Here is a 17445-nt window from a genome sequence, read left to right as displayed (position 1 = left end):
AACTTCAGAACAGAGACAATCAACTTCTCATTCCCCATTTCATCACACATCCAAAATAAAAGGAGAAGGAAGTGGTGGGATAAACATTAAATTCAGCTTCAAAGACATGATGTTGAATTCAGTAACAGTAAATGGTAAATGGAGTCTTTGATAGGTTCAGTTTCATTGATGAATTTGTGAGAGCATTTGGCTGACAAAATACAGACTAGGTCATGATTAATTAGGATGGCGATTGTGGAAGTTTATTGCCATCTGTCTCGAACCGGAAACATGCAAATGAGCAATGATCTCCTGTTTTTAGAGGGTGCACGTCTGTATATTACAGGCAGTCAGGATGTATTTAACACATTCACATGTGTAAACATCACTTCACTGGCTGCCCGTTAAACATATTAGCAGTTACAACATGTAAGGCTAAGGCTAGAAATACTGGAACGCTAGATATGCTAGAAATAGAAGGATTCAAGATATAACAGTCAAATCCTATTAAAACCAAACAACATTTTTAATCACAAGGCTGTGTAATTATAGACTAACTGACTGAATCTCTCTACCTTTCTGTTTTCTGATTTTATCTGTTTACCTATGAGGTCACCTCAATGTGAAGCCCATTTATTAACGATAATATTTATGGACTGACAATTGATTTACAGATATTTATTTAAAGATAACATTTATGGACTGACAATTGATTTGCAGTTATGTATTTAAACATAACATTTATGGACTGACAATTGATTTACAGATATTTATTTAAAGATAACATTTATGGACTGACAATTGATTTACAGATATTTATTTAAAGATAACATTTATGGACTGACAATTGATTTGCAGTTATTTATTTAAAGATAACATTTATGGACTGACAATTGATTTGCAGTTATTTATTTAAACATAACATTTATGGACTGACAATTGATTTGCAGTTATTTATTTAAAGATAACATTTATGGACTGACAATTGATTTGCAGTTATTTATTTAAAGATAACCTTTATGGACTGACAGTTGATTTACAGATATGTATTTAAAGATAACATTTATGGACTGACAGTTGACATGCGCTGATTGGTTTTTGTTTGTGTTTCTTCTTTTTTTTGTTTCTTCAGAATATTTGGTCATGTCAGCCACCGGTCTGAGTGGCAGCTTGTCAAAATTGACTTCAGGTCCATCTTTAACAGGAGATGCAAAGAGGGAGACTATCAGACATGGCACCTGCACAACCAAGTAAGGATAGATCAGATATATCTGTCTGATCTGTCTCTCGGCACGATGCATATCCGCCCAGATCCAATTGCTGATCCGACATTATAGATGCATCGCACAGAGTAATATTCAAGCCATTGCAGCTGTTTCTAATGAGAGTTTGGCTTTGAATTACTGTACACAGTAATAACAGACCGTTATTGTAAGTGTGCATGAATTCATCTTGTTTTGAATTATATTTTTATATGAAATTTTTTAGAAACATTCAGATGTTTTTTGTTATGCAAAAATAGCCTTATTTAGATTCTTACACAGTCACAGACAGAGACTGTCAGACTGTCACACTCCACCACAGATCAACACAAATACTAACACACAAGTGCATGTACACGCACACAGACACACACACACACACACACACACGACTCCTTGTAAGTGAAGTGAGCATTTTACAGGGGGAGCCGTGCATCATGGGAGTGAAAAGAATTTACCGGAAGCTGAAGCCCACTGCCAGATGTGTGATGGGAAAGGATTATTCTGTCACTATGACCTCTGAACCCTGCGACTGCACAGAGGCTGACTTTGAATGGTAATTTGATTGGATGCAATAACGTATACTTCCCACAACTGCATATGGCAGTGCATGTATTATAAATGAATTAAGTAGACCATATTTTTAGCCTTTAAATGTGAAAAATTCTCATGAACAATTTATGATGTTTAATTCTATGAAAGTATGCCAAAAGTTAGGAGTAATGCTCGGGGGCTAATATAGTACTACACATTATGAATTACACTCTGGTGAGGGAATGAAATCTGATTTCTTAAAGAGTGGGTTCATTGATTATGGGAGTTAAGTTGCATAATGTAGCTTTAATAGAAAGCTGTTTTCTGGCCATGCACAGCTATGCCTGACCTTAAGTGCAGCCATATCTGGCCTTACTTTGGAAGTTATAACACTGTAACAGGAGTAACACTGTAAAGACTCACACAAGAGTCACACACAAAACCTGAGAATGACATACTGATGATGTTATAATTGTCTCAATGTAGGAACAAAAAAACGTGAAGCAGTTGTATAAGACATTTTCCCAAGATGCCTTCTCAAATGATATGATGGTGGGCCTCTAGGAGTATTTCAGTACTGGCACCCCGACTCTGTGTAAATTAACTTTTGGGCCATAAAATTTAAGCGTACCACTTTGGAGCTTTTATTTTCAATTATCTTTCAAGCAGACATTTTCAGTATCATTAAAGAGGCTGAAAGTGAACTGGTGCGCTTAGTATCTCTTTGAGAGTTAAGGTATTAAAACATATAAAACAGTGCTCACTTTACCTTGTGCTTGTCGCTGTTTAACCCTTCAGTGACTACGGGTACGAGAGGCGGAGCGGGGGTAAGTGCAGTCCCGCCTTTTGGTTTTCTCCTTCCTCCATGGCGAGAGGCTGCACCACTGGAAACAGTTTCCTCAACAGCACAGGGTGAGCGTGAGGCCTGTTCCCGGCACCTGCTTCAGCTCGTGATGTAATCATTAACACTCTTACCCTCGGAGGACAGAGTCGTGGAGGGAGTGTTGTTCTGTTGCGTGAATATTGGAGGAACACAGAGTACAGTGTTACTGAAGGAAGTGACATGCTGATTCTTTTTATAATTTCGTCACAAGATCTCAGCGTTTTTTTTTTTTTAATCTCAGAATAGTTTTTTCATGTGATCTTAAGCTGTAAATCAGTTTGGCATGTTTGAATAAGTAAAATGTCTGAGAGGCCATTAGCTTGTTCTTACTGAAACAAGTTAACATTGGCAACTTTTTTGTGTGTGTGGTTTGTCTGTGTGTGTGGTGCGTTCGCATTTGTATGTGTTTGTGTGTGTGTGTGCACCTGCCTGCGTGTGTGCATGCGTGTCTGTATGTGTGTTTGTATGCACACGCTTGAATGTGTTTTTGTGTATATATCTGTATGTGTGTGTGCATGTGTGTGTGTATGTGTTTTTGTGTGTATGTGTGTGTTTGCATATGTACCCCAGGTACCGGAAGGTTGTGTCCAATAACTGCACTGATGGGGTGCTTGAGCAGTACACAGCTCGGAAGCAGAGGTGTCCAACTCAGGCTCCCCGAGGCGTCCGGCTGGTCACCAGCGAGGGAAAGCTCACAGCCACACGGGGCACCAATGTCACTTTCCTCGTCTTTCTAGAAGAGGTGAGAGTCAGGAATGGGGCCAATGAAACCCACAGAGCCACACAGGCAGAGTACAGAAAGTACCTGTGCATGTCTAAGCTATATCACAGGAATGAAATGTGAACCAGCTGCGGAAATAACATCTGCGTCATTTCAGAAATGGGCAATGTAACATTAATGAGGGAAGGTGTGAAGAATAGCACTGGGACAGAGAGGGTCAGGAGCTAGAATTCATGCACGCCTCTGTATGCGTGATTGTATGTGCATGTGTGTGTGTAGGGTGTACATGTAGGTATTTAAAGGTGCCATATGTAACTCCTTTTGCAGTTTTGCTCCAGAAAACATCAAAGGATGTACATCTATATGTGTAGTACTCTTTTGATGCATGCAATTAAAAAACACACAAGTCCAAATTAAATAGCTGTCTTTAAATCTCGCTGATATTATTGCAACCTTGTGGCTTCTTACAAAAAGTGGATCCTAATTATGGAAATACCACTAAAGCAAATACATCATTTCCCTCATGCAGAACCTCTATAAGAACTGTTTCAGTGTTACCCCCTGATATGTCATCACTCCCTTATGTAGGGCGACGGATCCAGAACCAGCATCATGGTAGATTTCGGAGACGGCAATGCCATATCCTACTCCAACGTCAGCTCCATAGAGGACGGCATCAAGCACGTTTACAAAAGTGTGGGAATTTACAAAGTGTCAGCCACTGGAGAAAACGCCCTGGGATCTGACCGCGCAGTGCTCTACCTGCATGTCACATGTAAGCCATGCAGGGTGTAAGAGTGAGTTACTGTATGTCACAGTGATAAGTAAATCTCCAGTTTCCAGTCTTTAAATTGGTCATGGTCCATTGTATGTTAAATTACTTTGACAGACAGATGTTGCTGTTTCTCAGAGAGGAGTAATAATCATATGATTAGCTAATCTGTTTGTTGTTTTCTGTAAGGCACAATCATTGCTTAGTTTCTCTTGTGTTCTTGGGCAGGTCCACTGGAACGTATCCACCTTGCAGCGCCCCTTGTGGTCGCAAAGGGTAAAGCAGTCAATCTCACCACCATCCTCTGGCCCAGCCATGTGGGAACAGCCACCTTCATCTGGTGGTTTGGTAATAACACTGAGGTCAGTCAGATGCTTATTCTTTTTATTCCCAGACCTTCATAGCAGAAGAGGGCATTTTAATTCACAGACAAGTTCCTGAAATACTGAAAATTACATAACACAGTTCAAAAGAATTACATAATTATTTTGTGTAAATGTTTGTTTTTTCATTTTGGTAGGGTCTATTCCACTATTGGTAGGGTCTGCCAAGCTCACGTTGCTCACTTAGTTTGCTTTTAAAATACAAAGCCCATAGTAATTAGTCAGGTTGGGCCTTGCCTACAGTATATAACCTATGTTACTGATTAAATGCTTTAAATACAGGGGCTTTCTAAATTATAATTACCAGATTTCATAGTTCACATTTATGTCATCCTTTAACCTTTAGGAAAATGTAGCTACACATCATCGATCTAAATCTAAATCTAATTTTTGAGAATTTTTATATCACTTTCAGATCCCTCCTTCTTTGTCCCAAATACATTTATTTTGGTTGCTGTGCACAAAGCAGCCCCCCTGGCAGCTCTGGGGGGTGGGGTAAATTCAGGTTAGCAACGACTGAGAGCAGAGGCAACTAACACAGCACCGAACTCCTCATTACACACTCACAAAGGGTACTTTCCTGCATTTCACAATGATGTGCTCACTGTCTGAGAAACACAACAGAGTCGACATTTCACAAGTATGATGAAAGGACGTAGCGTGACCCAAAAAACTCTCTGTCTCTGTCTCTCAGTCTCTCTCTCTCTCTCTCTTTTCAATTTTCAGCCACTAATCACCTTAGAAGGAAGTGTCACCTTCATATTTCCGAAGGAAGGAGTGAACACCGTCACAGTTCAGGTGTCTGCTGGGAATACCATTCTGCAGGACAAGAAGACTGTCACTGTCCATGGTTAGGCACTATATTCTACAGATGAGCTCACAAGAACTACTTTTTAACTTTTTAACATGCTTTGTGTTAATATAAAGTGTATACATGGGCAGAAAACCGTAATGCTTAGATGGACACATACAATATATAGTCACACACAGTACATTACACTGTATACCATGTTGGAAATGCTGTTTTAATAACTGTAATGTCAATAATAAAGTTTTCTTTTCCTCTTTTTAACAGAGTATTTCAGGTCACATCTCTTAGCGTTTTCGTCAAATTTGGATGAACACAACCCTGATGTGGCGGAGTGGAGGCAGGACGTCAGCAGAGTGATCAAAAGCTCCATGGTTCAGGTGAGCTCCTTTCTCCCGTCGCCCGCGGCTGGCCTTTTCAGACACGCGTTCTCTTACACAGAAAAGCACGCCAGCCGACAGCCCCTTTCGCGTGACATGTTGTCTTTGACCTTAGATCTTGTCGGAGTGGAAAACAAGGTTTATACTTCAAACTGACAAAAAATTTCTCTCAAGTATATTCTGATTGCACTTAAACGAGCCAGCCTTTCGCCACGGACTGTCACTTTAAACTTTCATAGCAGTTTGAGGCCTCTGAGCTCAGGGTCAGACATTTAGAGCAACATGGATGCAAATGCACTGCGGAAAAAAATGACACCAGGAGACCAACATGATGAATGTGCTTTATTGGCCTAGAGCTAAACTTTTTTTTTTTTTTTTTTTTTACAGTGTCTTTGTGTACTGACAGTGTTGGCAGCCATTTTAAACCATTCAGATGCCATGCTGCAAGCATTTCAGCCAGCCTGAGCTTTCAGATAGCTAAACGGCCTGTTATATTCCAGGCATCTCTGGAACTAATGGAATGCATGGTTCTATTGAATTCCGGAGTGCAGCAGTGATGTGACACAGCGTGATCCGGAATTATTGTCCCCTTGTACATGCCAAGCCACATTCAGGTTGTCTTGCTGATACGCACACTGTTACGGGCATGTTCGATGTTCCAGAGCAAGAGCACACGTATTGTTTAATGTTTCTCGTGCTCGTACGCCTTTCCTGACCATGAAAGAGGCAGGACTGACATTTCCAAGGTTTCTTCCGCTGCAGGAGTCAATAGGAATGGAAATGCGCTTGCTGTCGGGGTCCCTGTTTGTATCGGGGAAACGTGACTCTCTTTTCATTCTAATCTAGGCCACGGGTGTCAGTGACAAGCAGCTCCTGGTGACGGTTCTCCCTGGCTTGCCTACAGCAGCTGAAATGTTTATTCTGCCTGACAAAGAGTTAACAAAGGGGGAGGAGGACAAAAGTACCGAACATTTAGACCAGGTAAAAAAAAAAAAAAATCACCTTGCACACACATGCGCATGTTCCGAATGCAAGCCAGCCCTCTCGTTTTCCCATTATTAATGGTGTTTTTCTTTTTTGTTCCATTACGGAGGTTTAAAAAAAACAGATGTTTGAGTTTGCAAAGTTGCAGTGCTCACTCCCGAAAATGCTGTTTGAGTTAATTTGGACAGATTGGTGGTGTTCAGCAGGGCTGTGTAAAAGTTCCCGAAATGGCTGTTTAGCATTCTCCACAGCGTACTAATTTGCAGCGTCTGAATTGGAGTTAATAAGAAATAATTGTACCCATTTGCAACATCAGTCATCTATGCCAAAATATTCTTGTCTTGAATGTTCTAGAAAGATGCTTGCATTTAGTAAGCTAAGTTTAAGACTACGGGATTCCTGCGAAGCCACTTCTTATGTTTTCATTGTGTTAATGAATGCACCCTGTTCTACATTGGGGGTCGTTGAGTTCGATCCCTGTGTGATGGGATTTAATCTGTACAGTGTAGGAGGGCGCAAGAAGTGATGTCTGGAGTAATTCCATCCTAATCTGATATGAGCAGCCTGATGTTGGTCTCAACTACATACTGTACTTTGCACACGCGCGCACACACACACACACACACAAATACATTTCCGGAATAAATAATTCAATGTTATAATATTGCGAATAATGATTAAGTCTTTCTATAGCAGTAATTTATCATGTTCTGTTGTTTTTGTTTGATTATGTTAGAATTCTACATCAAAGGAGCTGGATTAAAAAACACCTGCCAGGGAAACTCGGGGGATTAGAACAAGAACAAACACACACAAATAGCAAATAGTTGCTTAATGTGAGCTCAGTCTCCAAGCACAGGCTGGGGGAGGTAGAGTGCAGCACAACTGCCGGGTTTGAGCATATGGGCACGGGCAGCAGCGCAAGAGGGACATGAACATGCGAAAGCCTCTTAATGATTGGAGGTTTGGGGAAGGTGTCACTGTATACTGGCCAATCAGGTTGTGGCAACATCGCCGTTCAAAGTGCGTCTGCTCCGGCGCTGTGGGAATACATCTCTGAAATATTCAGATTTCCCAAATATGAGCAGTGACTGAGTTTAGAGGGAAATGAAGACAGGAGCAGAGAAATGATAAAGGAAGAGGCGAGAAGGTGATGTATTATGTTAATAAACAACATAAAATGAGGGATATATTTAGTTAAGCAGAGTCAATTAATTACACCTGCAATATGTATACAGCCATACAGATTGCTGATTTTATTGATAAATTTTGTTATTTTATTAGGTCATTGGTTATGAAAAAGTAAGAAGGGAGACAACACTTAGCAAATAAAGCATAGAAGCTGTACTTGGAGGTAGGAGCACGTAGGCAGCATTCCACTCAAAGAAGCCAGTCTGACAAGCAGCTACTCCTGTCTTTGTGTAGTGCTGATGATGAAGGAGTCAGGAGAAGATCCAGGACAGTCAGCGTGCATATGTGCCGGGACGGCTTGCGCCGCACATAACCTGGGCGTCGACTGAACTGACCCGTTTACAGCTGAAATAAATGAGGCGGGTACAATCGATGTGACTTCACGTAAAAGAGAGCCGACAGCTGACAGGGGAATACAGGCAGGCAACCACACAGACTGAAACCGCCTGAGGGTAATGTGGTGATGTACCTTTCTGGCAACAGGTAGAGGCACTATGGGAACGGGGTAGATTGCCTGCTGGAAGTACTCCGACATTGCAAGATTATGGCTCTCACTGCTGCCCCCTCTTTCTGTCATCCCCACCGGAGAGCTAACGAGAGGGGCGGTTCTGTGCGCCTCTCCTATTTCCTAAGTTTAGTCACACTTGAACCTTTTTTGGTTGTTTACCCCATTTTGTTTCATCTCATTAGTGTTTAAAGCTGGTGTTGGTGTCTGACCAAAGGACCCTAATTTGTGAGACAGATTATTTTAGTTTGGAAGGCAGCAGCCGTAAACCGTGCTGGACAGCCGGTGATTGCATGTACTTTGCCAGTGCCTCTCCCTCATCAATCATAGTTTAGTATTGTTTTTAATCAAATGCCCTTGTTGTATTTTTGGGGGTGTACTTTGTACTGGATTTTCAGGTGGCCCAAATGCTATGGCAGAAATTCCTGCTGTATCGTTCCAGAAATATCACAACCGCTCCCCCCTTTCCCTGTCTCTCCTTCACTGAATATTCGCAATAATGCCCTGAATGTGATGGCCACCCACCACCCTGTGTGCTGGGCAAGGCGCTAGTGCTGTCAAGGCAAAAACCTGCCATGTCAGCGCCTCTGTCATTTCAGAGAGTGCACTGGTGTCAAATTACCAACACAGCATTGCAGACAGTGGTTTACCAACCGCACATCATCGTTTTTACACTAAGAGAAGGGCCCGTTGTTTTATGAAGACAGTTCCTCAGTTCTATAAGTATATACACAAAACCTGAAATGATGTTTCTACTGAGTATAATGCAAAGTTATATAATGCAAAGTTAATGCACTCCAGTCCTTGAGTTGCAGTTGTTGCTGTAAAAGTTGTTATAATTAGCAATTAAAAAGTCAGTTACCCTGACAAATTGACAGAATGCCCTTGTGTGATGGTAAAACAAAAATGAATTTTTTATGACGGTTTCTGTTATATATGCATATTAACATCATTGCAGTTTGGATGTGAAGCTGTTGCTTTTGCTCATATAAATTGAGAAAGCCAGAAATAAGCACAGTATGTTATAGTTGTCTTCACCATTTTACCACTAGATGGCAATGTTTGCCTATCTTATTATTGTTGTTACATATTTGTTGTATAATTTTCAGTGTTGAATTTAGTTCCCATCACTTTCAAGGGTCTTTTTATCAAACGTGGAAAGCAAATTGAAATGTAAGATTATGCTAAATCCAAACATGTCAGACATACTGATACTGTTTGTATGTGCCCATATGGTACCATGTATTGAGCACTGGAGAAAGTTTAAACACATCACCCAGAACCGGTGGGTGTTCAGAGCAGGGTCAACGTGATTGGCTCCAAGGCTGGAGCCTATTGCCATGTCAGTGGCACAAAGTGGCTTGTTATAATAAGGTCACCCCATGGACTGGATTGACACTCCTAATTGGACATACTTCTTTACAATATCCAAAGTGTGTGTGTGTGTGTGTGTGCTCATGCGTTCTTCTATACACAATATGATTAAACAGGAATTTTCTCAGGCATTAATGCATTAATATTCTTGGAGGTTTGAGATTCCATACAGAATCTTGTGTCAGTTTGTTATGAATAAGACTATTTACTCAGATTTACAGATTGACATCATAGTTTTGTAAATGGAGTAATCTTGAAAATGAAATCTTTGGTTCCAGATGTATTTTCATCCTGAACTGTGCCATCTGTGAATCATTGTCATTAAGTATACATCATCAGCTGACAGAAGAATCAGAATCTCAAATATGATTGATTTATTCTTCTTTCCTTCTTTGATAATGAATGGAACTGGACAACAATAACAATAACAATAATAATTATAATTTGATTAGTAATTTGCTATTAGTAATTACTAATTTGATTAGTAATTTATCCTCAGTGTCAGTGCCATTAAATTAGTACTGTGGCTCAGGTAATAAGAATTTTCACATTTGGAAATGAAACTTGTGCTTGAGTGGAGCTGAGCCTGTTAAAATCTAGTGGACTTTTTTTGTAAACCCTGCTTGATTGCCTGGCAAGACCCCTCACACAACTGTCCAATAAATCTTCATTGGGCATTGCAGGCTTGAAAGTGTAATATGCAGGCAGCTTATTAAAATGTATGATAGATTTACTGACCCTGATGCTCAGGAAGAAAAAGCAATTATTCATGGAACAGTCTAATTTTAACCGGTACAAAAAAAAAACTAAAAAAAAAAAGAATCAAGGAGTGAATAAATTGCTCATATCACAATTAATTTGCTAAATGGGCCAGATAAAATTAATGAAGCATGGCTAAGGAATAAAATGGATTCCGGAAGAGGCATTTGTTCTCTTGCTTTCCCTGGGTCTTGGTGCAATAACATAAGGCGGAAATATTTGACAAGTCGAAGAGGTAAACAGGAAATGTTACGAATGGCTGTTCCTTCATATTTAATTACATATGAGAGTACCACCCTGTGTTTTGGTGTATACACACCAAACAGATTTTACTGATGAAAACAAATTACAACTCAGCCATGTCAGTCTCGGTCTGCAGGGTTGGGGTCATACTACAGTTTAAATTGAAATTCACGGGACAATTCATGAATTCACTCATGAAGGGGAGGAATCATCATGAATTGGAATTTCAAGAATTTTCAAGCGCTAGAATTGGAATTGGGTTGGAATTTAGATTGTTTGAATTGGAATTCAGTTGGAATTTGGTAATGAATGCCTAGCACCTGCTCAACGCATGTAAATGCATTTCAGTCAATCAATCAGTCAGTGAAGTGTATTGATTACAGAGCATTTGATGCATTGCAAAGCATTAAAATCGTCACAAAGCCCAGACATGTAGCACACTACATTTTAGAGGGACTGTAAACTTAAAACCCAGGGCTGCTTAGGAAAAAATGGAAAAAAACCTTTAACATTGGTATAACATGAAAAAAGGCAAAAGATAATTCAGTTTCTAATGTTATGTATGTACTATATGTCAATAATTCAGCTGTAAATATGAATAATGCTTGTGTGGTGAGTGTGTGAGTGCACTTTTTCTTAAGAACGTGATCAGTGTGACTTTCAGTAGAATGAATAATCCCCAATAAAGATTGGGTGATGATGTATTTTGAAGTGAGTGGTGAATAATAATGAGTAATATTATAATAAATAAAACACAGCTATGAGGTGAAATCCTTTAAGAGCATGACTGGGCACTGTAAGAGTGTGGCCACAAAAGATGCTGCTGTTGAAGTATCAACACAATCAACTATGTGCTCTAGACAGTTCTGATCGCTTGATTTTTTTTGCAAGGGTAAGAGGAGTTTCCACACTTGACTAAGCTATCTCTCAACTGTCTGGCCATACCACCATTGTTAAAGGACAGTTTTTAGACCTGAGCGCACTAACTTGATTTGCTGTACTACATCTGAAGAGCTGATATATATCAGATGAATTGATTTAGGAGATGAACACAGTACCTGTATTGCTTACTGCAGACTTAAGTGCTGCAACTTGTTTAGTCTTGGAAAGTGTTATTGCATCTGTGTATAGTTTGGTATGAAAGAAAAAAAAAAACAGAAAAATTGACTTCTTTTCATTTTTTTCTCCAACATAACAGGGCAAAATATTTCAAACTAACCTTATGTTTTCTCACATATAACATCCACAAAATGGTACAAATTATTGATTTTTGTGAGAGAGTAGTGAATTGGGAATTGTATTTTTTGAAGTGACTTAAAATTGGAATTGAGAGGACTTGAATTGACTCTCAATCAAAAGAGCTGTTTTGGAATTGAGTTGAATTTAATTTTGTGGAGCTGACCCCAACCCTGGTATGTTGTCACGGAAATATAGTTATTATATGTCAAGATTTCAATCATTGACTTCTCAAGACCAACATTGGTGTAAGTAATGATCACACCAGGTATCTCAGAACCCTAAACAGCTACCGTGCTAGCTAAAATGGGTTTTTTAGACGGCTGAATTATTGAAATTGTAAGACCATTATGGTATTCAAAGCCTGTACTACTTTTGGTCTCAGCTCCATTCAGACTCCTGACTTTCACTAATAGAAATGAAATCTAATGATAGTATATCACTAGCTTTTAATACCAAATGTAAAATTGCCAGCTAGTTAATAACGTCAGCAACATGCAAATGTTTTTGCCTGTCTTCAGGAGTTTCACAAACATCATCACCAAAGCCACTGTTTCCACCCTCTCTCTTCGAGTGGACGTGCATAAGTTGATTTAATATAATATGGGGCTGAAATAATTCAGTAATCATTGGAAACACACTGACACTGGCTGCCTCCACAGTAGGCAGCTTCTTAGCTAGTTAGTCAATATGGAAATAAATATATATATAGGAATGTATATGTAGTATTCATATGAATGAATATATAGGAAATTCAGGCAAAAATTGTGTGTGTCTCAGCCAGGCATGCTGGTGCATTATTTGTTAAATTCTCTGTTTAATGATCGATATTATGAAAAAAACAAGCCCCTGTTTCATCATTAGCAGCACCAAGGGAAGGCAAAATGTAACTCTAGTTTGCGCATTTCAACCGATAGCCCACTACCTACCCACCTTCCTTATTGCAGGTTTCTAGCTAGCAAAGTAACTTTGTGGTAGTTATCCATATAATCAGTTGTTATCCTCAAGGTGAAAAAAACAACTTTGAATGTTTCACAGCTGAATAGCAAGACTATATCTTTATTAATATATTTATACAAGAGTTATATATTGAAGATGAATTTTGACACAGGCCCAGTCTGTGTGCTGTTCTGACAAAGTATAAGTTGTTAAAGAGCAGTTAAAGAGTCAAACAGAGAGGACTCTTCCTCAGTACAGGGAATACGCTGACATTTATATTATTACTTTGAAAGCTCGTTAAGTTGATGCTAAATGAAACCAGTTGATACCACAGCACGACTGCTTCTGTAACCTGAGGGTAAATGTATGGGTCATCTTGCTGTTTAGCCATATTCTCTGACTTGTCTATCCATCTGATGAATACATTGAATTATTTATTTCATTTAAAAAATCTAACAAGTCTAATAGTACAGCTTTTGTGACCAAGTGAGTATCATTTAAAAAAAAAAAGTTAAGCCATTCTATTTGGATTCTGTACCAACTGAGCCCTACAGCAAGTAACACATTTCTTGTTGAAGAACACTTCTAATTCATCAGAATACTATTGCTATGAAGTGGAAGCACTGTGACAGCTGTCATTAAATAATTTTCGCTGATGAAGTGAAAGCAGACATGAAAATTCAGTTCACTTCCCTCTCTCCGTCAATTTCATCAGTTCCGATTCCGATTTCAGTCATTGAAGATTCTTGAAATCCCAGATCATGATAAATTCTTCACTTCATATTTGAATTCATAAATTGTTCCATGCATTTCAGTTTAAATTGGAATTCACCCCAACACTGTCTAGTTATAATCATTTTTGAATACCTTAAAGTCCATACAAGAGAGGTCATTTGAAAAAAATATTGAATAAAATAGACCTCTGAATAAAATAGCTGTTCATCAGCTGTTTTTTTGTTCATTTTGGAGCATTCAAAGTAACTTTGGAGATTAATAATTGACAAGCCGTATTACTAAAAATCATTTAATGGGGCCTGTATATTGTTTTTTCAGGCCGGCGTATCATTATGTGAAAAATGAAGCAAAAGATTATAATTGCAAAACCCTTGGAATCAAAGGGTGTTATGGTGGATGTTAAAATATTTATGTAATTGAAATGGTATTGTTTGAGTATGTTTTTCCACAGCTGTCTGAAGTTCTGCTTGGTGCCCTTAATCAAAACCGGATCGAGTTCACCCTCCGGCCAGGGGTGGAGATCACAGTCTACGCTACACACTTATCGGCTGGTGAGTAATTATATCATCGTACAAGGCAAAAAGTTATTTCGATAATGTACAATTAGAATGTTGCGTCAAACAAATTGCCAGAATGTCTACATTATTTTAAAAAAGAAAGTAATACGGAGGCAGCAGAAGCCCTTTTGTGTCAAAAAAAAAAACAATGTGGCGGCAGTGTAGCGTAGTGGTTAAGGAGCAGGACTCGTAACTGAAAGGTTGCCGGTTCGATCTCCGCTGGGACACTGCTGTTGTACCCTTGGGCAAGGTACTTAACCCACAATTGCCTCAGTAAATATCCAGCTGTATAAATGGATAACATTGTAAAGAACTGTAACCTATGTAAGTCGCTTTGGATAAAAGCGTCTGCTAAATGAATAAATGTAAATGTTGGGTAGAATGTACTAATGAATCCATTTCTGACTATCAGAGAAGTTCACACAAATGCTTTTGTTACATCCATGTTTCTCTTGGTTACTGTTACTGTGTGACTGCTGCTGTGTCACATGTGTGTAGGGCACCATCAAAGCGCCTTTGACCGGTTAATCTTTTTCCGCCCTCTGTCTCTTTTCCCCTCCTAAGCTCCGTTGGTGGACACGGGAGAAAGTCAAAGTGGCTCCGCTGTACTCATGCTGCTCTCAGTAGTGTTTGTGGGTTTAACAGTTTTCATCATCTATAAGTTCAAAAGGTATAGTACTCTCAATATACGGTTGAATGAGACCAACATATAATCCATTAGATGTAGAGAGTCAGAATGAAATGTATTACAAAACACTGTAAATCTTTGGACATATGAATAATCTGCACCCCAGTTCATTCCTCATTTTCTCTAGCGAATAATGTATCAAGACCTGGAGACGGTGTTTCTAAGTTTAGACTGTTTGGAAACAAACAAGAATAATGTCACTTTTTGCTAACCGTAGTGCCAAGTGTCATTTCTCAGAGTAAGACCTCAACAGTCACAAACACATAACAAAACACCACTCCTTTCACTTTAAGAAATGATATTTTGCTCTGATGAATCTTCATTGCTTTTTTTTCATTTTTCATGTTCTGCAAGACATCTTTATTTTTATTTTTTTTTCTATATTCAGATATGACTGCAATACATGGCGGTTGTCTGAGCTGTTGGAAAGTATTATTCAGAGAGAAATTGTTAGGCATGCCCAGCAAAGAGGACGTGGATGTCAGGGTCTTGGAGTTATCGATGTGTAACCCCTCGAGAAGGTGCTGGTTAACCTTTCAGAAAGAAAAGGTTTCAAGAGTCCTTTCAATACACAGGTAGAGCCAAAAGGGAAAATGTCAGGGGAGGCTTACATACAGATTGGGAAAGACGACAGTACCAGTACAGTGTACATTCAGTACAGAAATTCTCTTTTGTCCTTAGAAAAGAAGGGTACATTGACCACTTACATTTTACATTTTTAGGAATGTATATCTCTCAGATACTTTGTACCCAGAACCAAGCCAGTAGAGAACTTGTATGTGTATGTGTTTGTGTGTGTGTGTGTGAGCACACTCATTGTGTGTGTTTGTGTGCGTGTATGTATGTGTTTGTGTTTGTGTGTGTGTGTGTATGTATGTGTGTGTGTGTGTGTGTGTGTGTGTGTGTGTGTGTGTGTGTGTGTATATATACATCAAGTTCTCTACTGGCTTGGTTCTGGGAATAATATAATATGTATATATGTGTAGCACTAATCAATTTCCCCTGACATGCCATTGATCTTCCAATTCTCTATATCTGTACCTCATGTTGAATCTTTCCTAAGGAAGATCCCAGGCCTCAGTGTCTATGCACAAATGCAGAGTGAAAAAGAACAAGAAATGATCCGTCCAGTCAGTGCCATGGAACCCGGCCGGAACCCACACAGGAAGCTGGCGACCTCTGTGGAACTGCTGGACACAGAGTTCCCCAAACAGGCTATAGGTAAAGTGCCCCCCCCCCCCGCCCCCAGTGGGTAACTTCCCCTTATTTTCTTGTGTTAACGCAAAGTTTGTTGCGGGAAAAAAAAAATCAAAAGTTTGAGTTGACTTTCAGTATACAGAGAGTTTGACTGTATACAAGTATACAGTCCCAGAGGGCCTATTTATATTTTTAAATTATATTAAAATATATTAAAGCATGAATTCAGTTCTGTACATTGTAGGTAGTCACTAACATTGAACAGCCACTGTAAGCATGTTTTACTTTTATTCTTGCGTGGGGTTCTGTCTCATTTTCAGCTAAAATGCACGTGTCAAAATGTTAAGGTTAACAACTGTTTAAATTTGTCGTGCAAAGGCACAGACCAGTCATAACGTGGTAAGGCTGAACCCTGAATCAAGCTGCATCGCTTATCGCTGATGACAAAATGTCACAATGACCTTCTCTTTCTTTCCCTCCTTCCTCTAATAGGATACCTTCCATCCCACATAAACATGCAGTTCTCAAAGGAAACGCTGTCATGTGTTACTGTTTAAGGTCTGGATGCCCCCCCCCCAATCAAAAAATCTCCACTTGTAATTTGGACATTGAATCTACGGGCACCGAGGTTTTAAGCTTTACACAGTACCTGTGCACATTGGACATCACTGGAAAGAACTGTGCTCTGTGGATATCAGAAGACACTGTACAGGGTTTATGTTGTCTTTTTTAACATGTCTGTTCAGCATCAGATCTTTTGATTACATGCCTTCATACAGGATTCATTACATGGTTCTCTTTGGCAAGAACCTGTGTTTAGTTTACTGACATGGCTTATACACCTGCTTGTTTCATGTTAATGCCAGCAAGAGTGAGTCGGTATTTATTCATGTTTATACTGTATATTTAAATACAACGAGAGATTAAAGTCACTTTTTGGTAAATCATGAAAATGTGAGTTTGAAAATAATAAAATACTCTTACATATTATATTTGAATGACATTATGCTCACTGTTTAATTAATTAATCTCCACACGGAGACTCAATGTCTCAGTCTACATTGCCTAGGGTGCAATTTATTTCAGATGTGATATTGCTAATAAGTTGAGTTCTTAATTTATTTTACTGGTCTTTATTTTGTACCAATCCACATTCAAATAATTTAGGCTTCTTCATTTCAATATACTGAATTCTGTAATCCAAATTAGTATGGTCAAAAGATGGAAAACAGTAAAAATGTTGATACAAGTGTAGCAGAGCACAGAAGTGCAAGCCCTCACACAACTGAAGATAATATCTCCCCCTAGTGTCAAA

At 39.1% G+C, this 17445-nt stretch overlaps 1 protein-coding gene across 2 annotated transcripts in view; it reads left to right on the top strand.

Moving 5' to 3' along the window:
* The window catches only part of LOC118789755 (VPS10 domain-containing receptor SorCS1-like), a 109435-nt gene extending 92445 nt beyond the window's left edge, over positions 1-16990 (top strand). The window contains exons 15-27 of one of the 2 annotated variants that reach the window (XM_036546340.1): positions 1112-1229; positions 1664-1797; positions 2574-2687; positions 3229-3400; positions 3968-4154; positions 4380-4513; positions 5261-5384; positions 5610-5722; positions 6569-6703; positions 14140-14239; positions 14810-14915; positions 15997-16154; positions 16623-16990. In XM_036546340.1, the coding sequence (XP_036402233.1) occupies positions 1112-1229; positions 1664-1797; positions 2574-2687; positions 3229-3400; positions 3968-4154; positions 4380-4513; positions 5261-5384; positions 5610-5722; positions 6569-6703; positions 14140-14239; positions 14810-14915; positions 15997-16154; positions 16623-16687 (1660 nt within the window). In that variant the 3' untranslated portion in view covers positions 16688-16990. Of the gene's footprint in view, positions 1-1111; positions 1230-1663; positions 1798-2573; positions 2688-3228; positions 3401-3967; positions 4155-4379; positions 4514-5260; positions 5385-5609; positions 5723-6568; positions 6704-14139; positions 14240-14809; positions 14916-15996; positions 16155-16622 lie in introns of those variants that run through there. The other variant, XM_036546341.1, reaches the window with a different exon arrangement.
* Positions 16991-17445: the final 455 nt, after the last annotated feature.

Source organism: Megalops cyprinoides, chromosome 15, assembly GCF_013368585.1.
Source record: "Megalops cyprinoides isolate fMegCyp1 chromosome 15, fMegCyp1.pri, whole genome shotgun sequence".
NCBI classification, from domain to species: domain Eukaryota; kingdom Metazoa; phylum Chordata; class Actinopteri; order Elopiformes; family Megalopidae; genus Megalops; species Megalops cyprinoides.
This window is presented reverse-complemented; position numbering and strand designations above follow the sequence as displayed.